Below are 27203 nucleotides of genomic sequence, written 5' to 3' on the forward strand. Positions count from 1 at the left end.
GTGTTCGTACTCCCCACCTGAGGATGTTTAAGGGATAAGGTTTAGACTGGGGCTGTGTTCGTACTCCCCACCTGAGGATGTTTAAGGGATAAGGTTTAGACTGGGACTGTGTTCGTACTCCCCACCTTTGGGATGTTTAAGGGATAAGGTTTAGACTGGGGCTGTGTTCGTACTCCCCACCTGAGGATGTTTAAGGGATAAGGTTTAGACTGGGGCTGTGTTCGTACTCCCCACCTGAGGATGTTTAAGGGATAAGGTTTAGACTGGGGCTGTGTTCGTACTCCCCACCTGAGGAACTGTCTTGTAGTGCCCGTGCCAACAATGTTCCAAGCAGATATAGTTTCAAGTGTTAGATTGCAGTCATTAACTCCAGCATTCACACTCTGGTATTGTTACACTGGTTTTGTTTTCAGGCTGAAGAGAAATTCGGGCGGACGATGCCACTAGCCCTCATGCATTCGTTGTTGTTACAACACAGTTACTATGGCAACCATGCATTTGTCAACCACCACAGTTGGAATCTGATGGACTTGGCCATGGCGGCGGACATCTTCAAGAGGCTGGTTCATCGCACCAGCAGCTCCGCTCATGCCAAGGATCTGATTGGTCATGTGTATTCTGATCACTGCACTGATACTGAGGATTCCCAACTTGTACAAGAGCTTGTGTCCTGTCTTGCCAAGTATGCTGTTGACGGGAAGGAGGTGAGCAGTGTTGATGCCACACTTGGGCTGTGAGGACACTCATCTCACATAACCCCAGTGATGTTTACAGTGTAATTTGAGTGTATACTTCTCTGTGATGAGGTCAATATTTGCATGTGTTGTGAGCATGCTGTTTGTAAGTATTATATTTTTCCTTATCCTGACTCATGCTCTTTTGCTTGTCTTCTTCCTCTTGCGAACATAGTGGAACACTTGTATCTCCTTAATTGAAGCTCCCTTCAATGTAAAATCACTAATTGGTACTCACCAAGAGTTGCCTCCCTTTGCCCTTTACGCGGGAACAGGTGTCGCCACCCTCTGGCCTCATGCTTCACTCTCTCCTTCTTCGCCCAGTGAGCAGGATGTGAGAGCGCCTGTGTCTCCTTACACACTATATCCTTTGGTTTTCTTAGTTAGTTACCTCTTATAGTTTACTATAAAGGTATAGCTAGTATCCTTCATTAATTTGTATTGATAATTAATCGTATTTCTACTGTTTATTCACGTGAGTTCGTGATTGTTCAGCTAGAGTTACGTTGATGAAAATCTGTACTCTTTGTAGATTACGTTTTTCCGCTGCTGATCCGCATGTAGTATGCCCTAGTTGTTCTACGCCTTGTGCGTTTGATTCACGTTGCAGTTACTGCATTAATTTATCTAATTCTGCTTTTAATAAATACCATCTTTGCGTCTTGAGACGTGCTGCAGATAGGTCACGCAAACAAGGTTTAGACATGGCCGATACATCGGAATTCCCATCCAGTCAGCTGCTGTCGATTGACCCCTCCCGTCTGGTGTTCTGCTAGAGACCCCATCGGAAGAGGGACGTGGGATGCAGTCCGTCACCTCTAAGAAGCGACCGGCCTCCCCAGACATCCCGTCATCGCAGATAAAGTCCAAGAGGGCCTCGACGTCTTCTCAACGCAGACTTCGTACCCCCAGGGCAGCGTCATCCTCCAAAGGGAAGTCTACGAAGTCGTCAAGAACTTTCTCAGCCGAGATCGTTCCAGCCGCAGAATTGGGCCTCTACGATGACCAGCCGATCATCATCCCCGACATACGCCACAAGAAGCGACCGGTGACAGCTACAGTGACTTCAGCAGAGATCACCATGCAGCCTGATGCCTCTACACTGATGTCAGACGAGATCCCTGAGGGCCCCACCGCTAACATCGCAGAGAGGGCACCGTCTACTTCGTCGCAGATCATCCCAGACGATCTAATGAGGCAAATCATGACCATGATGGAGGGCCACTACAGACTGGAGAAGCAGCCAACCCAGGGTCCGAGCCTTCGCGAAGGCTCCAACGTAGACAGCACCCCAGAGGCACCCCCCGTCAACGTAGCAGCCACGACGATGCCACCTTCGCGAAGGAAGTCACAGACCACCTCGACGAAGGACCCAGATGTACAGCCTTCGCGAAGGCCTTCGCGAAGGCGGGATAGATCATCACCTTCTTCGGCGTCATCCTCAGATACGGACTCAGATCACCAGACCTCACGGAAGCCTTCGCGAAGGTCATTTCACCGTTCCCCAGGACCGGACGCAGAGGAAGCTTCGCGAAGGCATTCGCGAAGGACGCCTGAACCCAGATCGTCATCATCTAGAAAGACATCGAGGGACTACACAAGAGCTTCGCGAAGCTATCAACGTTCCCCTCACAGGTCTCCAAGAAGGTCAACCTATAGACGTAGATCACCAAGACGATCTCCTCGCCGTTCACCACGCCAATCTCCGCGTACATCACCACGTCGATCACCACACAGGTCTGCACACAAGCCTACAACCAGGTCTCCACAAGCGTCACCCGATATAGAGATAGAACCACACAGTCCAACATCAGAAGAGCACCAACCTCTCATCAATGATGCTGGAATAGAAGATGATGGAGGAATTATTTTCTCAGATGCAGAGATAAGATATTGGATGGTAAACAACCTAGATCTCTCATCACCTTCCAAGAGTGGCAATCCGGCGCAGACATACCTGATGAAAGAAGACGATGCAGATGCTGTCACACTACCCCCAATCGACCCGATTGCGGCGGTACCACAGAATCTAGACACAGCATTCCATAAAGCCACGAAAGTTCAGACACCACATCTGCCAAACTTTCACGCCAAGAAGTTCTCCACGCATAACATGGACCCCTTCTTCAAGGCTCAAGACATCGATGAGAACTACAAGCTGATCAGCGATGTCAAGAATAAGAACTACAAGATTGATGATCGCAAATTGGTTCAGATAGAAACCATGACGAGACGTATGTTCTTTGATCTAAATAGATCTAGAACGATCAATGAGACACTTATCACCAGATTTCGTAACACGACCTCTGAAGATGATAGAATGATTTACTCGGCCCTACTGATGCAAAAGAAGGACCAGCAATTCCTAACGGATCACCTCACATCTGTCTCAGCAGCACTGACCTTAGCTCGTCGTCAAAGGCCTCCTCGCTTCCTGCAGCTGGGGTGAGAACTTTACAGCTCCACTATATACAGCCCCGTGGTCTTCCCCATCCATCTTTGATGGAGGAATAGACAAAGTCTCCAAGGAAGTCACTAAGGATTCCAGAGAAGTCCTGATGATTAAGTCGATGGACACACTAGCCAGTGTCATCCGACAGACTTCACAAAGATACTCAGGGAGATCTAAATTCACGGGTCTACAGAGAGCACGAGACAGGAAGATAGCCAGCTCCAGGGGAAAAGATTCTTTTCGTCGCCCATATGGCAACTATAGAGGAGGGTCAGGAAGAGGCAGGACACCCAGAGGTTCCCGCAACTATAAACGCTGAAAGACAGGTTCGGAACGACTGGAGTCTTCCACCCCCAGCCGTTCCAGTACAACCGTCACAAGTGGGTGGATGCCTTCAACTACACTGGGAAAACTGGGGAATGTCACAAGACCCTTATGTCTCCAACATTCTTCAACACGGATTTCTTATCCCACTACAGGCCAAGCCTCCGCTGACAGTCAACCCTCACAAGTTCGACTTACAGGCACAACAACTACCAAAGTTAAGAGAGGCTATTACATCACTCCTAACCAAGCAGGCCATAGAAGTAATAGATCAAGGAAACATCGAACCAGGTTTCTACTTCCCAGTTTTCCTAGTACCCAAGAAAAACTCCAAGGAGAAATACAGACTCATTTTCAACATGAGCTTCTTCAACAAGAATTATCTACGCAAACCACCAAAGTTTCGTATGATACATCTACCTCAGTTACAGCAGTTGATTCGCCCCATGGACTACATGGGCAGTATAGATCTACAGGATGCATATCTGCACATCCCAATACATCCCGAATCCAGGAAATACCTACGGTTTACACTAGACGGGCTACATTACCAGTGGAAAGTACTCCCATTCGGAATATCATCAGCCCCCTGGCTATTCACGAGGATAACGAAACCGATTATCGCCTATTTACATCGTCAAGGGCTACGCAGTGCATTTTACCTCGACGACGGGATACAAGTAGATCAAGATCCACAGCGTCTCAAACTACAGTTAAACTACATCATAAAGCTACTAACACAGCTAGGATGGTTAGTAAACTTACTCAAGTCGGACCTAGTACCATCGCAAGACCTGCAGTTCCTAGGCATTCGATTTATCATGAATCTCAACCGTATCGTCGTACCAGAAGACCGTTGGACCAAGATCCAACAGACCATTTCGCCAGCTCTACTTTCTCCGTTACCACTTCGACAGTGGCAGAGCCTACTAGGTCTCCTATCATCAGCCCAAGACATGACAGTCAGAGGCAGGTTACAGTTACGCCCCTTACAGGTCTTCATCAATGCACATCTCGACGACCTACAACCATTCAGTCTACCGAAACATCTCAGACCTCATCTACTATGGTGGACAAAGAAATCGAATGTCTGCGAAGGGATTTATTTAGCAGAGCAGGAATTCAAAACCCATCTATATGTAGATGCGTCGCTCCAGGGTTGGGGAGCTCATCTCGCCAACCGGACAGCATCAGGGTTATGGAATCAGCAAGAAAGCAAGCTCCATATAAACATGTTAGAGATGAAAGCTGTAATCAACGCCATACTGCATTGGAGCACCATTCTACAAAATGCGCACCTAATGATTCATACAGACAACACGACAGTGGCGTTCTATGTGAACAGACAAGGCTCAACGAGATCATCGAACCTTTTGAACCTATGCTTTCAACTGTTCGATCTAATCCACGATCTAAATCTACATGTCAGAGCATGCCACATTCCCGGAACCAGAAATGTACGAGCAGACGCACTCTCTCGGCCACATCAACCGTCACCGACAGAATGGATGCTCAATACAGAAATCTTTGCACAGATAATCAAGCAAATAGGAGCGCCGCTAGTAGATCTATTCGCCACACGATTCAACAATCAGCTACCGACATTCGTGTCACCAGTCCCAGACCCACAAGCATGGGCAACGGACGCTCTAAGCATATCCTGGGAAGGCCTCAATGCGTACGCGTTTCCGCCGCCAGTAATAATACCTCAAGTGTTACAGAAAATCAGACAAACACAGAGCCTACAACTCACTTTGGTCGCGCCCTACTGGCAGGCCAGAACGTGGTTTCCCATTCTAATTCAAGAAATCGGTCAACCGGCACTAGAGCTACCCAAGCGCTCAAATCTGTTAATACATCCACACACCAAACAGGTGCACGGAAGCCCAGAAGTATTCCAACTTCACGTATGGACTGTATTAAAATGTGTTTAAACAAGAGAGGATATTCTGCCAGGGCGGCAAAAGCGGTCACGCTTGCCTTACGATACTCTACTCGTAACTTGTACGACGACAAGTGGCACAGTTTCGAAAATTATGCAGCAAATAAGGGATTTACAGCGAGAGATGCTACACATCCTCAAGTGGCAGACTATTTGTGTTACCTTCGCCAAAACAAACATTTGAAAGGCTCGACATTGTCAGCATATCTTGCCGCTCTTAGTTTTGTGCTTACGATGAGAACGGGTGTCAAATTGACTAAGTCTCCAGAGTTACTGGCCTTACTACGTGCTTTCCGATTGGAGGACCAAAAGCGGAAGTTCCACGCCCCAGCGTGGGATCTGAATGTAGTGTTACAACAATGTAGTGTTACAACCTTTGAATTTCTCTCACAGAAAACAATTTTCCTGTTATCTCTAGCCACGGCAGCCAGAATGTCCGAAATTCACGCTCTAGATTATGAGAGGATACAGTTTGATGACAATCAAAACACAGCGCACCTGGGATTAAGATGGGATTTCATCGCCAAAAATCAACTACCAGGCCAACCAGACAGGTTATTCCACGTCCCGGCACTATCCTCGATTCTCGGATCTCAAGATACACTAGACTTATCGCTGTGCCCAGTCAGAGCTCTCAAAATCTATTTACGACGTTCCAAGACAAGGCGAAGATTTCTCAAACGATTATTCATCCCCTTATCGGCAACAACTCAGACAGAAGTCTCTCGTACCACCATATCTATATGGATAAGGACTGTCATACTTCATGCCTACAAGGCAGCAGGCTTGGACCCTCCAACAGCATCAAATCCCCATGAGATCAGGGCATTGGCTTCCACTCTCGCCCTACACGGTAACTGCTCATTGAACACAATTATGGAAGGATGCTTTTGGAAATCTAACATGGTGTTTGCTAATCACTATCTGAGAGATATCACCACCGAGGACGTATCTGGCATTCACCATTTCGGTCCCTTGGTCCTCGCTCAGCAGCTGACAGTCCCTCGTAGGCGTTAATACTTACCCTCACAAGATTATTATGTATTGTATACATACATTATCTAGCTTATAACTCTACGGAGTTTCAGGGCTATGTATATACTTAGCTTCGGTTATTCAGCCTTAAGCTTATACTGATGTTATGTTCAGTTGTACAGCGTCTCTATCAGAGTCGCGTTTATATTTATTATATCTATGTATATATCTCAGTATATTATTAATGTAATACCCCAGTTATGGCATTATATAACCTATGGCTTATAATAGAGGAAATATCCTAAGTCTATGCCTTCATGAAGTTCCCGTAAAGGGTTATTACAGTTATATCTATTCAAATCACTAATTATAAATCCAAAGTATTCTGTGTTTCCCACCTCCGGTTCCGTCAAAATCTACAAGCAAAAGAGCATGAGTCAGGATAAGGAAAAATATGTAATTTTTAGAGTAAAATTGATATTTTATACTTATCCTGACTCATGAGGTAAGCCCTCCCATCCTCCCCACATAACACTTTGGATTTCCCTGTAAATTCAAGTGTTGGGCTCGCAAAATCAGGAGAGAGTGAAGCATGAGGCCAGAGGGTGGCGACACCTGTTCCCGCGCAAAGGGCAAAGGGAGGCAACTCTTGGTGAGTACCAATTAGTGATTTTACATTGAAGGGAGCTTCAATTAAGGAGATACAAGTGTTCCACTATGTTCGCAAGAGGAAGAAGACAAGCAAAAGAGCATGAGTCAGGATAAGTATAAAATATCAATTTTACTCTAAAAATTACATTATCATATACCTGTCAATAATATGGGCCATTTGCACATACAACACTGGCTGTCGGCCATATTGACCACCCGGGCTGAAAATGCATATCAGCCATATCAGCCCCAGGGCCGAAAATCCATATCAGAAGTGTATTGCCCGGCTACTAAACTAGATCGGAATGAATACACGCAAACGCTTGAAACTTCAATAGACGGAGCCTAGTTTATTTTAGAGTTAGGTCCCTTGATGTGGTATATGATAAAAAGGTTAAAATATGTCACTTTTCCTTTCGCCAGTCACATCAGCCCTTGACTTCCATATCAGCCGTAGGGGCCTTCGGTCATGGGGCGATATGGTCGTCTCGGGCTGATATGACTGGCAAAAGGAATAACCTCTTATTATTGTTGTTTTGGTTATATACAGTATGTGTGCAGAATGAATATTCTAACAAAATATAGTGTTTGTTCTCAGATATTGTCATGCCTAATCTAAAGACAGACCATCGAGTCCATCTAGAGCCCAAGGACTTAAAATCTTAAAATCAAGACAAGATTTGAGGAATGCTTGTTTTTATGATAAAGGTATCATGAATAAGAACATTAGAATTACTTTTGGTCTATGTTGTATGCAGGCAGAGAAGCAGACAGCCAGAGGGAAGGGTGTTGTGTCACTGCTACACAAACTCCTGGCCAGTAGAGACGATCCCCCAAGTCTCAAGAAGGCTCTGGACGCCATCGAGGACCACTCTGCCCGGACATTCTGTCTCAGTGACGCAGCAGAGAAGCATCTTCTAGCTGGCAAGAGCAGGTATGTGCACAGGCACTTCACTCGATACAGATGGGATATATTCACAACAGATAGAGTTTTACCAAACTGGTGATGTTTTTACTGCATGTCCTTTACAGTAGTAGAAGTTAACGTTATGCCATACATTGTTGTCATATGTTGTTGGATGTCTTGCTAGTGGAGACTTGTCGTAGTTGCATCGCACATCATGATGATCAGAAAGTCATTTATGAGCAGTTCTAGTTCAGGAGACCATATCCTTGAAGTTTATCAAATGGGAAATCAGTGAGACCATTTCTCAAATTTGAGAGGTACCTTCCCCAAATTCTGCCTGCAACAAGGATTTACAATGTGGTTACAATGTGTGAACTTACTGATAATCTGTGAAAACATCTGTACAACATGTCATTCATTATTCAATGATTCAATCATTCATTGGTTCGTTGGTTCACCTGACCCACCTGGCCCATCTGGTCCACATTCAGCCTGTTATGTACACAGAAATGTATCTCCTACACAGTGCACCTTACAAAGTTGAGATCAAGAGGGGACACGAGACTAGCATCCAGTCTCTGAAATGAACATATTTTACAGAAAAAAACTGTTTATAAATCATGAAATATAATAAAAATGAGCCCAGAGACTTTCATCATCCTGAAACTGTGGAAATCTAGACTAGCCACATATTCTGCATGGGCTTTCTTGATATGTTTGTTTCAGGGTCTGTATGACAAACTAAATGGGCACCAGAACTAGGAGCATTGTCTCGCTCTGAGCTGACATATCATGTAATAACTGTAGCACTGTTTAGGCCACTCCATCTGTTGTTGTTGTTTTCTAGGATCATTGGGAAAGACATGGTTCAGGCTACTGGGGCTCCAGAGCTCCTCCTTCAGGTTCTCCACCCTCCCAAGTCCACCACCGTGTCCACCGACCCACTCATCCCACAGCTCCTAGCCCTCATCCAGAACTGCCCCTCTCTCCCCGAGACCAGCAGGGAGCAGATCTACCCCATAGACGTGTTCCTACACTATGAGATTACAGGCTTCCGGGATTTGGTCTCACAAGTCCAGTTGGACCTCAGCCTCTTGCTGAAGAAAGCTCGGGGTGAGGTGGCCTTGACAGAGCAGGTGACGCAGTTGTTCGATGATGTCTGTAATGACCGTGTACCTTCTGCCTGGCTGAAGGAAACCTTCCCATCATGCTCCAGTCTCAAGCAGTGGCTGCAGGAGCTTCCTGTGCGGATGACAGGCGTTGTGTCGTATCTGAAGAAGACTCCTGCAATGTACAACCTGTCTCACTTCCTGCGTCCAGACCGATTCCTTGATGCGGTCCTACAGACTTATGCCAGGAAGCAGTTCAAAGATATCAACAAGTTTCACCTTCAGATTCAGGTAGGACTCCTATACTGATTGAGAATATGTTGTGAGAAATCTTTCTTTGTTTTCAAATTCTTATTTTCAACTTAACAGTTCTGGTTGTAGATTGAGCCTAGAACTTGGCCATCTGGAACTTGACAGGGTCGATGTCGGCACAGGTACTACAGATACGTACCCTAAACAAAGTCAAAATACAGAAACGTACCTGGTACCCTAAAAGGCAGATGAGTCCATATTCCGCAATCCAAAACCGAAACTGCATGTAGTTGTTCCCGTTCAACTGATTACGATTGGTATTCGCGAAATATCCGTTACTGTGTATTCTCATTACTTACATAAAGTAATCAAATGTATCTAATACAACAACATGACAGTTCCGTTCAAGAATACGACACAGTAGGAATGGAATCGTCCTAGGGTATGTTTCTGTATTCTCATTATGGCCAGGGTACGTTTCTGTATACAGAAACGTACCTGGGGTACATATCTGTAGTACCCGTCCCGACAACGACCCCTTCAGCCTAAGTGTGAGGTTGACAATAGGAAATCAGGATTGTTCCAGGATCAGCGAACATGAGATTCCATCTTGACTCATATTTAATGAGTACCCCTCTCATAATATCCCATAAATAGCCAGGGTAGAGTTGGTCCCGGCTTGTTATTAGATGGGTGACAAACAAGTGTTTCACCAGGAGTACTTATGTGGGTAAGTTTCACAAGGTGTACATGTGTGGGTTTCACAAGTTTGAAATGCAGGAGTTTCACAAAGTGTGTGGTCCCGGCTTGAGCAGAGAGTCCTCAGGAACTGAAACATTAGGGTTTTGGTCATAAAATGTAATCCTGTTGGGCCGCAACATGGAAAATATTAATTATATTCTTAAAACATAGAATAGAAAAGAACAACATTATTTTATGTATACAACTGATAGTAACAGTGACATATATGTTTCACTTTACATATCTTTCATTGCTGGATTTAAGAAATTTGTCATCTGACATAAGTTGAGGTATTCAAGCAAGACCTTTATAAGATGCTGTCACATGGTTGTAATGAAGCAGGATTCATTACCTCCCTTTGACCATACATGGATGAGATGTTTTGAAGTGTCAGTAAAATCCCTATGAACAAATGCTGCGACTTACAGAAAGTCTTTCATATAAAAAGAGCAGGTGATTCACATCTCCAAATAATGTAAGTGCCATGGAAAGGTTATTATCATATCATTGTCCTATTCTAAGGAGTCCTTCAGGGAGTAAACACTTTGTCTGAGGATGCTTGTCTGTTATGCCATTGGATCGGTGGGGTAGCCTAGTGGTTAAAGCGGTCCCTCGTCATGCCGAAGACCCGGGTTGGATTCCCCACATGGGTACAGTGTGTGAACACAGGCCCTCGTGTCTTTGCGAGGATTAAAGATTTTATAAAATATATACAAAAATTTGAGATGACCCCCGACTCAAAATGCTTCACAGTATGATACCCCCATTTTGTGCGGATATATCGTCAGCCATTTGTGTCAAGATTGTTTAGTTGAGAGTCAAAATCGGGTTTCAATCTACTTGCAGAAATAACAATAAAGAATTGGTAGGTGTCATGAGAGGTGCTCAATAGGCCAATCATCCATGGTTATGTTTACATTAAGTTTTAATCGATTGTATGCGATGGTAGCGTAGCGATCGGCAAAGCAGTCGGGTAGGGTGCACCGAAGTGTCCGTCCTTGTCATAATGTATTATACTGTGAAGCATTTCGAGACAGGGGGTCATCTCAAATTTTGTATATATTTTATAAAATCTTTAATCCTCGCAAAGACACGAGGGCCTGTGTGTGTGAAGCCCATTTCTGGTGGCCCTCACTGATGTTGCTGGAATATTGCTGAAAGTGGTGTAAAGCCATACTCACTCACTGTTATGCCATTAATGACTCGTTGCCAGGCCATGATGGAGTCAGGTTTCTATGTATGTAGTTTCCTGCATCAGCTATGTAAGGATGTCGTATAGCACTAAGTGTAAGTGAGACATATCTGAGAGAAACAATGTAAATCTTGTACTGGAGGGTGGAAAGTCATATTTGGGGAATAGACATTAAAAATATGGATGGTCATTCAACTGTGTAATTATTTGTATAAAAACAAACTGTTTCAGCTCTTTTTCATCCAGAAAATATCCTTCAAAATAGCAACTTAGTTGCTTAGGAGACAGTATTAAAAGTAAGGCATAGTAGTGTTTGGGATGCCTCTACCATTTAAAATGTTTTGGCGTGAACCAGCTACAGTCTGTAGTACTAGCATATAAATTCAGGGTCATTAGACTGTTGACATCCATCCAGGCAATACACTTACCTAGCAGGCATCACCATGTCCCAGCACAGAATGTCTTTAGATGTATTCTACCTTTTGGCATTGTCTTCTTTCCTAGGTACTGAAAGGGAATTGAAAACATAGAATCGTGAAGTCAGAGAGGTACACAAATTACATGATCTAGCAGTTGTTAGACATGCAGTATTTGTAGAAACTGAGGTGGTTGAGTGGGTTAGATTGCTGACTCTGTGTGCAGACGATTAACTACCTCACTCTGAGTGTGTTGGTTCAAATCCCACATTTGACTCTAAAAAGTACTAGAATCTGTACCTTAGTTAGAAAGTGTTTATCCAATATATCATATGTTATAGTTCAGTCCTGTAGGCTGGGGTGCAGGTGTACTTGACATGCTGGCAGGATCTGCCGTCTTATAACGTGTAGATGTGGTAACAGACCTGGCATGTAACGATGCCGTCAACAGATTGTTTTCTTTACTCCACACTCAGCTCAACTTGATTTGTGGAGAATAAACACAGGCTGATGAAACCGATAGGCTGCCTTGTGTCGGGGTAACTCTAGATCTAGACGGGGCAGATGGTTTTAACTGTTGTAGCAACAAGATCTGTGACTTAAGTAGCAAGTCTTATTTGTACCACTGTGACACCAGCAAGATAACATGATGTACTGCTTCAGCCGTTAGAGCTGTCACAGCTCCAGGATGCTATTATTTCAGGAAGTAGGATGTTTTGAAAAATAGTGAGTGAGTGAGTGAGTGAGTTTAGTTTTACGCCACACTCAGCAATGTTCCAGCTATATGACAGCGGTCTCTAAATAATCGAGTCTGGACCAGACAATCCAGTGATCAACAGAATGAGCATCAATCTGCGCAATTGGGAACCAATGACATGTGTCAACCAAGTCAGCGAGCCTGACCACCCGGTCTCGTTAGTCGCTTTACGACAAGCATGGGTTACTGAAGGCCAATATTCTAACCCGGATCTTCAGGGGTCTTTTGAGAAATAGGTTCACTCAGACTGGTTTAATTATCCTAAGGATGTGTCCCTTTACAATATGTTGATGTACAGATCTCTTCAATCTTCCCTGTGTCTGTTAACATGGTTTAGTTTCATTCATGCTCAACACTGTGTTACCTCACAAATAAGGGCAGATGTTTGACCGTACAGTGTAAGATGGATCGGGCTGTCCAGGAGGAACGTTAGATGTATATGTGTACAGTCGAGCACTGTTGTTTCGAACTCTGATAACTCGATATCTTGGTTGTCTCGATATAACATCTCGGTCCCGGCAAAATCCTTCATAATTTATCATTATTCAAGCTCTTTTAACTCGATACGGATGTCTTGATATTTCGGATATCTCGATATAATTTCATGGTCCCAACAAGCAAAATTACCCTTTTAACCGATATTTGCAAAGAAACTCAATATTCACACGGTATGAATCAAAGGGATACGGTAGTGTAAACTAATTAGGGCTAACTGAGTTGAAGGTGTCACGTCTTTGTTATTTGATTAGGATTAAATAAGAAGAATTTAATTAGGAAGTACTCACTGTTAGGACTAAACACTACTGATAACGGATTATAGTTTTGAATCAAAACATACTGAGAAGCGTTTTGTTTTCTTTCATAGTGATATGTGATGATATGCCCTGGTCGGATGTCTCGAAGTTCGGATAACGCGATATTTTTTCTTGGTCCCATGAATAATGAGAAAAAGGTGCTCGACTGTAACTCATGTTCTCAAGTAACTGTCAAAAATTTAGGAGACAAAGAGGAGAGGACCACACTTTTATGACTGGCTTTCATTTCAATTAGCAATTTGTTTGACACATAGCCTGTGCTCTTGTATAATTTGATAATGATATTAAGAAACAACAAATGTAAAGCGAATGTCTTCACTCGACAGTTTATAAGTGTCTTCACTCAACAGTGTATAACAGTGTCTTCACTCGACAGTATAACACTGTCTTCACTCGACAGTTTATAGCAGTGTATTCACTTGACAGTGTATAACAGTGTTTTCACTCAACAGTTTATAAGTGTCTTCACTCGACAGTGTATAACAGTGTCTTCACTCTACAGTTTATAAGTGTCTTCACTCGACAGTGTATAACAGTGTCTTCACTCGACAGTATAACAGTGTCTTCACTCGACATTTATAGCAGTGTATTCACTTGACAGTGTATAACAGTGTTTTCACATAACAGTTTATAACAGTGGCTTCACTTGACAGTGTATAACAGTGGCTTCACTCAACAGTGTATAACAGTGTCTTCACTGAACAGTATAACAGTGTCTTCACTCGGCAGTTTATAAGTGTCTTCACTCGACAGTGTATAACAGTGTCTTCACTCAACAGTTTATAAGTGTCTTCACTGAACAGTGTATAACAGTGTCTTCACTCGACAGTTTATAAGTGTCTTCACTCGACAGTGTATAAGTGTCTTCACTCAACAGTGTATAACAGTGTCTTCAATCAACAGTGTATTACAGTGTCTTCAATCAACAGTGTATAAGTGTCTTCATTCGACAGTGTAAAAGTGTCTTCACTCGACAGTTTATAAGTGTCTTCATTCAACAGTTTATAAGTGTCTTCACTTGACAGTGTATAACAGTGTCTTCACTCGACAGTTTATAAGTGTCTTCACTCGACAGTGTATAACAGTGTCTTCACTCAACAGTGTATAACAGTGTCTTCAATCAACAGTGTATTACAGTGTCTTCACTCGACAGTTTATAACAGTGTCTTCACTCGACAGTGTATAACTGTCTTCATTCAACAGTGTATTACAGCTAGTGTCTTCACTCGACAGTTTATAACTCTCTTCACTTGACAGTGTATAACAGTGTCTTCACTCGACAGTTTATAAGTGTCATCACTCGACAGTTTATAACAGTGTCTTCACTAAACAGTGTATACCAGTGTCTTCACGCAACAGTTTATGTGTCTTCAGTGCGGCGTAAAACTCAACTCACTCACTATAAGCGTCTTCACTCAACAATCTATGAGATGTGACCCAATGTGACCCACACCCACACTCACACTTGACAGTGTATAATTATACATAAGAGAGAGAGGTATACAACAGCTGACCGGCCGGCCGCCAGTGTACAAGCATGGCCTCCTGCTGGGGTACACTGCAGTAGATGTATATCTCATGTCGGGAGGCCCTGCTGTGTTGTTTGTAGTGAATCCATCAATATTTGTGAATGTTGACTGCCTCGGGGTGTGTGGAGTGTCTGTGGAGGCAGGATGGGGGAACATCAATGATGGCAGGAAAGTGTAGGATGTATCAATATCTGTGTATGTGAACTCCTCGATTATTAACAAAGCTTCACAAATGGCAAAACAATTATTGAGTTTCATCTCAACAGTTGTTTGAAATTGCTGTTACACAAATGATACTCAGAATATTTTGACTGCGGCGATTATCATGGAGTGGGCCCTGAATTGTAGAACTTATAAACTGCATGTAGGCTTCTGTGCCTCTTAAAGCAGTGGACCTTCAAGTGACATAGACAACCCACAACAAACACCAGACAAACATCAGTCACAGCAGCCCAGGTCAGGCTTTCTTTGAAGATTGACAAACTTTATGGATAACAACTTATTTATTACAAGAGTGCGACGCAGACTTGACAACGGTACAAGAACCTGTATCGAAACGTCGCACTCTTGTAATATAGAAGTTGTTATCCATAAAGTTTGTCAATTTTGTACTTCCCAGCTTCTAAAATGCCACTCAAAGAAGTTTGTTTGAAGAGTTCTAATACAACAATTTTGCTGAACAGAAAGTTCAAAGTACAACTTCTCAAAATAGAAATGCATTTGGAGAAGTTTTAAGTAGGTTTGAGACACCTTGCATTCCTTATTGGAGAACTGTGAACAATTTCTGCAGTTGTTAGACACATGAAAGGGAGATGCATTAATCATTCAATCAATTTGCAGGGCATGCATTTTCAACAATATCAGTATTTACATAAATAAACTTTCTCACATTTGTGATTAAGTGTGTCCCACATTCCTGCGTGGTATTTTGAGCGGTGTGTTGGTTAGCTTGGCGTACTGGAAACACAGACAGATATAGGTAAACAAACAGTATCTACTTGCTTAGAAAATACAGCATGCTCATACCCTCCACAAACAGAAACATCCCCATATTTCCTCATTTTTCTTTTAATCTCTCATGTGTGCTGGGTTTATGTATTTATTTAGAAAACACACCTGAATTCGGTTATGAAAGAAAAAAGCAGCTATATATGTCCCGATGATTCTGATGTAATGCTGTCTCCACACTGTAAATCTCGGACACACGACAAGAACATGTGTTTAAATGTAAGTGTAACTGTGATGAGAGTTTGTTGTAGAACACTAGTAACAACATATGTCTCACAACACCAGCAATCAATCTTCCGTTCTGGATAATGGTGGAAGGTGATGATGGCAACCCACAGGGAACACAGCCATTTCTGGTTGTTGCGTTTGTTGTACGCCCATCACAGGTTAATGAAACAGGCTGTATAATGTGGTACTGATTACAACAATGTGCTGATTTATTCCTGTATGGTATTGGAGCCGACAGTCTCAGTCATCTGAAGGAATCCTTGGTCTTTTGTGGTTTATCAAGTATGTGTAAAATCATGGTTCCTTTGTGATATGTTGTTGATAGTATTGTTAAAGGAGAATACTGACACAAAAGCATTCTGAGAGTCACCTTCCATGATTAAACTTGAACAAAAAGGTTGTAAAATTGCATTAAACACGTAAAAAACGCACTTGTATTTCTGCCGATTACGGAAACACTTGACAGTTAATGAGCAGAAGTGGGTATCACGTGACATGACGTCATATATGCTTATTGTCAATGGCTTCCTCTTTGATTTTACCGGACATCTTGGCAGTGACCATGGATTCTGAAGCAGTAAAAGATGTTCCTGATATCATTTTATACGTGGATGTTACACCGCATCAATACGAGCTGATCTTACAACTTGCAAGAGAAACTTCCAGTGAAGATGAAGAATAAGAATGAAGCAAAATGGAGGCAACACTTGATGTCAAAATAAGTTTCAAAATAAATGATATAAGATGTCAGCAATTCTATTTGTGAGCAAAATGTGATACAGTTCCATCCAGCCCACCCACCCCTGTAATAAATGACCAATCCATAAGTATGATTTTTTTAACAATGTGAATGCACTTTCTTTTGTGTTAAACTGGTGACGGCAGGGAGTCTGGGATTAAAACAAAACAACAACCAGCAAACTGAATGTCCCAGAAATGTTTAAAAAAATAATTATGCTTCAGATGGGGGGAAAACAGAAATTGTCTGCTGACAAAATTACACTGTTGGAAGGAAATATCTTTCGTTGGAACAAAATTAGGATCTTAGTTCCCATTAATATATTAACTTGTCTCCACACAAGATCCCAGCCTGGTCGAGCAGAGATAATATAAGTGACAGATAATTTATTTCCCAAATTCTGGTGAATTATGAAATACTAGTCAGTACAATGTATATTTCACTAGTTTTATCTTATGGAAATAGTTATGGTGCTTATTCATAATCTTAGAATGACATCATGTCAGCCAATGAGAATACAGAACAACTTTCACAGCACACAATATTGACAAATAGCGAGCCGACATGTGTTATTCGACTAAATGGAGAACAATGAATTAAACAAGTACATTTGAAGTTGTATTTATAGATAATGTGTTTTTTTGGGGTAGACTGCAGTATTTGGGGCTCTGACTCCAAATGGACGTTAAGGCGAAACATTTTCAAGCTCATGGGAAATCTTCTTACTGATTTTAATAACATCTATGTCATCACAATCGGACTTGATTTAATGAATGTTTAAAAATATCACTGACAGTAAGTTGTAACATGTAATGATGTAGTATAAATTGAATTTTATGAAATGGACATGAATTTATTTTTGTACCAAATCAACAGTCTACGGTAACTGTTATATTGATTGAAAACTGCCACCAAAACTATTTATCTGGTCCATGGCTCTGTGACACTGTGCTATCCCAGGCAACACAATACTCCATGTTACCAATTATGAAAACAACAGAAAATGTGGTTTACATTATTGTAGTGCTTGGTCTTACGCATTATGGCCAACCTAAGTCCTGTAATAGAGTAAAAGGTCATGTGGATTCACAAACGTGCTAGCAGAATATGCATAATGGCTGAAGCTGAGATAGCAGAAACTGTTTTCGCAATTAAGATACAGATAATAATACCTTTGCTTTCAAAGTTTGGGTACATGTTTCTGATAACTTCATCTTTAATCCAGTCAGTTATTGCAATTTTCCATTAAAATGTTTTTAAGCAATGCCCACGCCCACGCACACGCCCACGCCCACGCCCTCGCACGCGCCCACGCCCACCATTTGCCCACCATTTGCCCACACAAACACCCATATCCACATCCATGTTCTGCCTCAACTAGTCCTCCCAAAACATGAAATAGGATATACTAGATATTTTGTTTTACAGTTTTCATCCCTTGCACTCTTTCAACTTGAAATCCTTCCGACCATCTCGAGCAGTTGATGAAGAGCCTGGTGCCATCTCCATATGTGTCTGTTCTTCATCCAGAGGCAGCCTTGATATCATCCCCCTTTCACTCAGTATTCAGCTGTCAGACAGTTTCACCCACTACATTATTTCCTGAAGAACGTAATACAACCATCATCTTGGTTATTTCTTCATTTCTTTATTTTTCTTGTTAGTTAGGATGTGTGTATTTGAGAGAAAGTAAGGATGATGAGACGGCTTACATTGAAATGTGACAGCAGCATTTATTGACATTTTTCTCTCAGGCTCTTCAAGTGCTCGACCTTTGCGTCTTCAACAGGAATGTATTCTTCTCTGCCGAGTAGGAAATATATCAGTGTTGTACTGTGTTCTTCATCCCTGTGAATGTTTGGTACAGGGAGGCGAGAGGAATGTCAGGTGAACACTCAGACACATTTTTTTCTTGAAGCATTGTATTTGTCACGGAATGGTAGAGACCAAGAATTTGTCTGATCTGAAGACTTGTTTATCATTTGTCTATGGACATGTTTGGATATTCCTGAGCAGGGTGTTGTGTCAGAATGTTTGACAAGATATGGGCCCCAAGGCAGTTAAAGAGGTTTGCAGGAATGGCATGCCACAATGTTCTTCCAAGACCTGGCTATATCCCCCTGTCACCTGGCTACACTGTCGGGTCATCCCACTGTGTCCGTGCTGGTCTTCAGAGTCTATTGAAGGGGCAAGGTGGTGCAAGCATTTAAGTGTGTTCAGTTTGTTGTGTAGAGTTGTCTCCCTTGGGCATAGCAAAATCTTGTGATTTATTGATCATTATAAGGTTTCTTCAAAGTAATAAATATCTTTTACCTCCATCACTTTCAGCTCTCATGCAAGAACAGGGTAAAAAACAGTTAAAAGCAGCATTGAACTCACTCCTCAAAAGGTGCCCCCTTTGTGTATGCATGTGGTTAAAGGGCCCAAGGTGAGGTGAGGTGAAATTGGGTTTAACGTCGTGCTTGAGAATATTTCGCTCATATGACGACGTGCGGCTGCTTGTACTAGCCCAGACTGAAGCTGGTTTTATAGTGCTAGTCCACTGAGATACCATGCCGCAGTGAAGCATGAATACCCCACTCAGACACATTATACTGACTCCGAGCTGACCAGTCCTTGTTGTACCCATTAATGCTGAGCGCCAGGCAGGGACCAACAAGTACCATATTTTAACATCTTTTGGTATGACGCGGTCGGGGATCAAACCCACGACCTTCTGCTCTCCGGGCGGACGCTCTAACCACTACACCACGGAGGCGGTCAAAGGGCCCAATGGGGTGATGGGATAACCTAGTGGTCAAAGCATTCGCTCATCACGCCGAAGAACCAGGTTTGATTCCCCACATGGGCACAGTGTGTGAAGCCCATTTCTGGTGTCGCCTACCATGATATTGCTGGAATATACTTGTAGCTAAACTCTGAGTGACTAAAGGTCCCCGGTGGCCACCATGAAGGGTAGCAGGTTGTCACAGTGGTCACTGTTTGTAGATGGTGACACAAATTGTTGTAAACTAAACTAAACACAGGTTTTTCCTGCTTCTGGTCCTTCAGTGTATTTGCCTGTTTTTTAATATGTCAAAGATCTGCATTAGAATTGGTCTTCAGGAAACCATGCTTGTCGTTAGGGGAGACTAACGGGATCGGGTGGTCAGGCTCGCTGACTCGGTTGACATTTCATCAGGTCCCAATTAAGTAGATCAATGCTCATGATGTTGATCACTGGATTGTCTGATCTAGACTCGATTATTTACAGACCGCCGTCATATAGCTAGAATATTGCTGAGTGCAGCATTAAACAACAAACAAACAAAGAAATTGAATATAAAAATCATTCACATAAGGGTTTTGTCAAGAACCCTTTGATTCTTAAATGTCTTAAAGGCTGTATGTATCCTGCACTAAGGAAACGTCACAAAGAACATGGCCTGTGCTATGCCAAGAATATTTGGTGGTGCCACATGGTGCCTGTAATTGCCCTGTGTTGCAGTGTGTATCCTACCAGTCGTACATCCCAAACTCATTCCTCACATATACCTGGAAGTTGACTAACTGATGTTTCCCAACATTCTATTATCACATTCAAACCTTCGTCTGGTTTTTCCTTCTGGCTGAAATTGTAGATGTTGTATTATTTGCACAAATATGTGTAAATTCTGATGTTTTAAGACGAGTAACATTAAGTGCACATATATTGATGTTTTGACCCAGTAATTAAATTCCTACAATCACTTCATTAAATCAACACATAGCTGCCATCTACTAGTTGAGTTGTTTCCCATCTGTGTTTCTACAGACAAAACACAACAAGAGCATGCAATTAACTTTTTTCGGATTTTTCCTCTGCACTGTTGCTTGCATCAGTCAGTTCAACACAGAACAGTAGCTGTACAGTAGTCACTATAATAAATGTCCTCAATGCTACAGGAAACTTCAGTCAGTTCAACACAGAACAGTAGCTGTACAGTAGTCACTATAAATAACGTCCTCAATGCTACAGGAAACTTCAGTCAGTTCAACACAGAACAGTAGCTGTACAGTAGTCACTATAATAAACGTCCTCAATGCTACAGGAAACTTCAGTCAGTTCAACACAGAACAGTAGCTGTACAGTAGTCACTATAATAAATGTCCTCAATGCTACAGGAAACTTCTGTCAGTTCAACACAGAACAGTAGCTGTACAGTAGTCACTATAATAAATGTCCTCAATGCTACAGGAAACTTCAGTCAGTTCAACACAGAACAGTAGCTGTACAGTAGTCACTATAATAAATGTCCTCAATGCTACAGGAAACTTCTGTCAGTTCAACACAGAACAGTAGCTGTACAGTAGTCACTATAATAAACGTCCTCAATGCTACAGGAAACTTCAGTCAGTTCAACACAGAACAGTAGCTGTACAGTAGTCACTATAATAAATGTCCTCAATGCTACAGGAAACTTCAGTCAGTTCAACACAGAACAGTAGCTGTACAGTAGTCACTATAATAAACGTCCTCAATGCTACAGGAAACTTCAGTCAGTTCAACACAGAACAGTAGCTGTACAGTAGTCACTATAATAAATGTCCTCAATGCTACAGGAAACTTCAGTCAGTTCAACACAGAACAGTAGCTGTACAGTAGTCACTATAATAAACGTCCTCAATGCTACAGGAAACTTCAGTCAGTTCAACACAGAACAGTAGCTGTACAGTAGTCACTATAATAAATAATAAAATGCTACAGGAAACTTCAGTCAGTTCAACACAGAACAGTAGCTGTACAGTAGTCACTATAATAAATGCTACAGTCCTCAATGCTCAGAAAGCTTCAGTCAGTTCAACACAGAACAGTAGCTGTACAGTAGTCACTATAATAAAATAAAAGCGTCCTCAATGCTACAGGAAACTTCAGTCAGTTCAACACAGAACAGTAGCTGTACAGTAGTCACTATAATAAATGTCCTCAATGCTACAGGAAACTTCAGTCAGTTCAACACAGAACAGTAGCTGTACAGTAGTCACTATAATAAACGTCCTCAATGCTACAGGAAACTTCAGTCAGTTCAACACAGAACAGTAGCTGTACAGTAGTCACTATAATAAACGTCCTCAATGCTACAGGAAACTTCAGTCAGTTCAACACAGAACAGTAGCTGTACAGTAGTCACTATAATAAACGTCCTCAATGCTACAGGAAACTTCAGTCAGTTCAACACAGAACAGTAGCTGTACAGTAGTCACTATAATAAAATGTCCTCAATGCTACAGGAAACTAATCCTCAATGTCAGTTCAGTCACAGAACAGTAGCTGTACAGTAGTCACTATAATAAACGTCCTCAATGCTACAGGAAACTTCAGTCAGTTCAACACAGAACAGTAGCTGTACAGTAGTCACTATAATAAACGTCCTCAATGCTACAGGAAACTTCAGTCAGTTCAACACAGAACAGTAGCTGTACAGTAGTCACTATAATAAACGTCCTCAATGCTACAGGAAACTTCAGTCAGTTCAACACAGAACAGTAGCTGTACAGTAGTCACTATAATAAACGTCCTCAATGCTACAGGAAACTTCAGTCAGTTCAACACAGAACAGTAGCTGTACAGTAGTCACTATAATAAACGTCCTCAATGCTACAGGAAACTTCAGTCAGTTCAACACAGAACAGTAGCTGTACAGTAGTCACTATAATAAACGTCCTCAATGCTACAGGAAACTTCCTGTCAGTTCAACACAGAACAGTAGCTGTACAGTAGTCACTATAATAAACGTCCTCAATGCTACAGGAAACTTCTGTCAGTTCAACACAGAACAGTAGCTGTACAGTAGTCACTATAATAAACGTCCTCAATGCTACAGGAAACTTCAGTCAGTTCAACACAGAACAGTAGCTGTACAGTAGTCACTATAATAAAACGTCCTCAATGCTACAGGAAACTTCCAGTCAGTTCAACACAGAACAGTAGCTGTACAGTAGTCACTATAATAAACGCGTCCTCAATGCTACAGGAAACTTCAGTCAGTTCAACACAGAACAGTAGCTGTACAGTAGTCACTATAATAAACGTCCTCAATGCTACAGGAAACGTCCTCAATGCTACAGGAAACTTCAGTCAGTTCAACACAGAACAGTAGCTGTACAGTAGTCACTATAATAAACGTCCTCAATGCTACAGGAAACTTCAGTCAGTTCAACACAGAACAGTAGCTGTACAGTAGTCACTATAATAAACGTCCTCAATGCTACAGGAAACTTCAGTCAGTTCAACACAGAACAGTAGCTGTACAGTAGTCACTATAATAAACGTCCTCAATGCTACAGGAAACTTCAGTCAGTTCAACACAGAACAGTAGCTGTACAGAACATAATAGCTGTACAGTAGTCACTATAATAACAGTAGCGTAGTCCTCAATGCTACTACAGGAAACTTCAGTCAGTTCAACACAGAACAGTAGCTGTACAGTAGTCACTATAATAAACGTCCTCAATGCTACAGGAAACTTCAGTCAGTTCAACACTGAACAGTAGCTGTACAGTAGTCACTATAATAAACGTCCTCAATGCTACAGGAAACTTCAGTCAGTTCAACACAGAACAGTAGCTGTACAGTAGTCACTATAATAAACGTCCTCAATGCTACAGGAAACTTCAGTCAGTTCAACACAGAACAGTAGCTGTACAGTAGTCACTATAATAAATGTCCTCAATGCTACAGGAAACTTCAGTCAGTTCAACACAGAACAGTAGCTGTACAGTAGTCACTATAATAAACGTCCTCAATGCTACAGGAAACTTCTGTCAGTTCAACACAGAACAGTAGCTGTACAGTAGTCACTATAATAAACGTCCTCAATGCTACAGAAAACTTCAGTCATTTCAACCCAGAACAGTAGCTGTACAGTAGTCACTATAATAAACGTCCTCAATGCTACAGGAAACTTCAGTCAGTTCAACACAGAACAGTAGCTGTACAGTAGTCACTATAATAAACGTCCTCAATGCTACAGGAAACTTCAGTCAGTTCAACACAGAACAGTAGCTGTACAGTAGTCACTATAATAAACGTCCTCAATGCTACAGGAAACTTCAGTCATTTCAACACAGAACAGTAGCTGTACAGTAGTCACTATAATAAATGTCCTCAATGCTACAGGAAACTTCAGTCAGTTCAACACAGAACAGTAGCTGTACAGTAGTCACTATAATAAACGTCCTCAATGCTACAGGAAACTTCAGTCAGAACAACACAGAACAGTAGCTGTACAGTAGTCACTATAATAAATGTCCTCAATGCTACAGGAAACTTCAGTCAGTTCAACACAGAACAGTAGCTGTACAGTAGTCACTATAATAAACGTCCTCAATGCTACAGGAAACTTCAGTCAGTTCAACACAGAACAGTAGCTGTACAGTAGTCACTATAATAAACGTCCCTCAATGCTACAGGAAACTTCAGTCAGTTCAACACAGAACAGTAGCTGTACAGTAGTCACTATAATAAACGTCCTCAATGCTACAGGAAACTTCAGTCAGTTCAACACAGAACAGTAGCTGTACAGTAGTCACTATAATAAACGTCCTCAATGCTACAGGAAACTTCTGCCAGTTCAACACAGAACAGTAGCTGTACAGTAGTCACTATAATAAAACGTCCTCAATGCTACAGGAAACTTCAGTCAGTTCAACACAGAACAGTAGCTGTACAGTAGTCACTATAATAAACGTCCTCAATGCTACAGGAAACTTCTGTCAGTTCAACACAGAACAGTAGCTGTACAGTAGTCACTATAATAAACGTCCTCAATGCTACAGGAAACTTCTGTCAGTTCAACACAGAACAGTAGCTGTACAGTAGTCACTACAATAAACGTCCTCAATGCTACAGGAAACTTCAGTCAGTTTAACACAGAACAGTAGCTTTACAGTAGTCACTATAATAAACGTCCTCAATGCTACAGGAAACTTCAACTACTGAAATAATGGAGCAGTTATTTGTGTCACATTTTTCAAAATTGTGAGGGCATTATTATTTTATTTTATTGAGAAAAAAGGCAGCAAGCAAGGTGTTCATTCTTCCTCCTACAAAACACTGATATGTACCGGTATGTATCAGTAGGGAGACATATTTCCTCAGATAAATACAATGGCCAGATGCACAGGTTTAAGGAAAGGGTGTCTGAGAACACTTTACTTGTTACCTCATCTGAGTGGCTGTTCAAAGGCAGCTGTTAGTCTGCAATGCTTTTGTCTGCCATGTAATAAACAGACAAACTTTATGGAGGAACAACTTCTTTATTCAGGTGATGCTATCAGTAATCTTTTGATTATTGTTTATTTGCAGCAATCTGTGGATTAAGTTCTTTGATTTGAACTGTTTCATGATAGTTCTATGATTAAATCTTTCTGAAGATAGTTATTTGTTTGAAACTGTCTGAAATTTGTATGATTAAGACTGTCTGATGGTAGTTATTGAATTGAAACTGTCTGAGGATAATTCTTTGATTTTAACAAGTTTAGATAGCACTTTCATTGAAACTGTTCAGATAGTTCTTTGAGCGAAATGGACCTTAGGTAGGTATTATTTGATGCAATGTTTAATTAGTTAATTGAAGTTGATCATTTTTATTTGTTTTTCCCCACTTGCTCTATCTATTGGATTAGAATCATCTTTGTGATCTCTTTATTGGAATGATCATTGGATAGTTCTTTGATTTAAACTTATATGTTTACTGGTTTCTTATTGGAGCTATCTGAGGATTTCTTTGATTGTGCACGCTCTGTGGATAGTTCTTTGATTTAAACTATATGTTTACTGGTTTCTTATTGGAGCTATCTGAGGATTTCTTTGATTGTGCACGCTCTGTGGATAGTTCTTTGATTTAAACTATATGTTTACTGGTTTCTTATTGGAGCTATCTGAGGATTTCTTTGATTGTGCACGCTCTGTGGATAGTTCTTTGATTTAAACTATATGTTTACTGGTTTCTTATTGGAGCTATCTGAGGATTTCTTTGATTGTGCACGCTCTGTGGATAGTTCTTTGATTTAAACTATATGTTTACTGGTTTCTTATTGGAGCTATCTGAGGATTTCTTTGATTGTGCACGCTCTGTGGATAGTTCTTTGATTTAAACTATATGTTTACTGGTTTCTTATTGGAGCTATCTGAGGATTTCTTTGATTGTGCACGCTCTGTGGATAGTTCTTTGATTTAAACTATATGTTTACTGGTTTCTTATTGGAGCTATCTGAGGATTTCTTTGATTGTGCACGCTCTGTGGATAGTTCTTTGATTTAAACTATATGTTTACTGGTTTCTTATTGGAGCTATCTGAGGATTTCTTTGATTGTGCACGCTCTGTGGATAGTTCTTTGATTTAAAACTATATGTTTACTGGTTTCTTATTGGAGCTATCTGAGGATTTCTTTGATTGTGCACGCTCTGTGGATAGTTCTTTGATTTAAACTATATGTTTACTGGTTTCTTATTGGAGAGCTATCTGAGGATTTCTTTGATTGTGCACGCTCTGTGGATAGTTCTTTGATTTAAACTATATGTTTACTGGTTTCTTATTGGAGCTATCTGAGGATTTCTTTGATTGTGCACGCTCTGTGGATAGTTCTTTGATTTAAACTATATGTTTACTGGTTTCTTATTGGAGCTATCTGAGGATTTCTTTGATTGTGCACGCTCTGTGGATAGTTCTTTGATTTAAATTATATGTTTACTGTTGTTTTATTGGAGCTATCTGAGGATTTCTTTGATTGTGCACGCTCTGTGGATAGTTCTTTGATTTAAACTATATGTTTACTGGTTTCTTATTGGAGCTATCTGAGGATTTCTTTGATTGTGCACGCTCTGTGGATAGTTCTTTGATTTAAACTATATGTTTACTGGTTTCTTATTGGAGCTATCTGAGGATTTCTTTGATTGTGCACGCTCTGTGGATAGTTCTTTGATTTAAACTATATGTTTACTGGTTTCTTATTGGAGCTATCTGAGGATTTCTTTGATTGTGCACGCTCTGTGGATAGTTCTTTGATTTAAATTATATGTTTACTGTTGTTTTATTGGAGCTATCTGAGGATTTCTTTGATTGTGCACGCTCTGTGGATAGTTCTTTGATTTAAACTATATGTTTACTGGTTTCTTATTGGAGCTATCTGAGGATTTTTGATTTGATTGTGTGGATAGTTCTTTGATTTAAACTATATGTTTACTGTGGATAGTTCTTTGATTGATTTAAAAATTATATATGTTTACTGGTTTCTTATTGGAGCTATCTGAGGATTTCTTTGATTGTGCACGCTCTGTGGATAGTTCTTTGATTTAAATTATATGTTTACTGTTGTTTTATTGGAGCTATCTATTGGAGCTATTTCTTTGATTGTGGATAGTTCTTTGATTTAAACTATATGTTTACTGGTTTCTTATTGGAGCTATCTG

The 27203-nt window shown here is 41.3% G+C and overlaps 1 protein-coding gene across 1 annotated transcript in view; it reads left to right on the forward strand.

The window, feature by feature from the left end:
• Nucleotides 1–27203, forward strand: part of LOC124277587 (dynein heavy chain domain-containing protein 1-like) — a 208656-nt gene that overhangs the window by 130498 nt on the left and 50955 nt on the right. The window contains 3 exon segments of the mRNA XM_046713305.1: nucleotides 414–704; nucleotides 7837–8012; nucleotides 8833–9385. Coding sequence (XP_046569261.1) covers nucleotides 414–704; nucleotides 7837–8012; nucleotides 8833–9385 — 1020 coding nt within the window.

The sequence above is a fragment of the Haliotis rubra genome, unplaced genomic scaffold, assembly GCF_003918875.1.
Source record: "Haliotis rubra isolate DU_JTF1 unplaced genomic scaffold, ASM391887v1 Scf224, whole genome shotgun sequence".
Taxonomy (NCBI): domain Eukaryota; kingdom Metazoa; phylum Mollusca; class Gastropoda; order Lepetellida; family Haliotidae; genus Haliotis; species Haliotis rubra.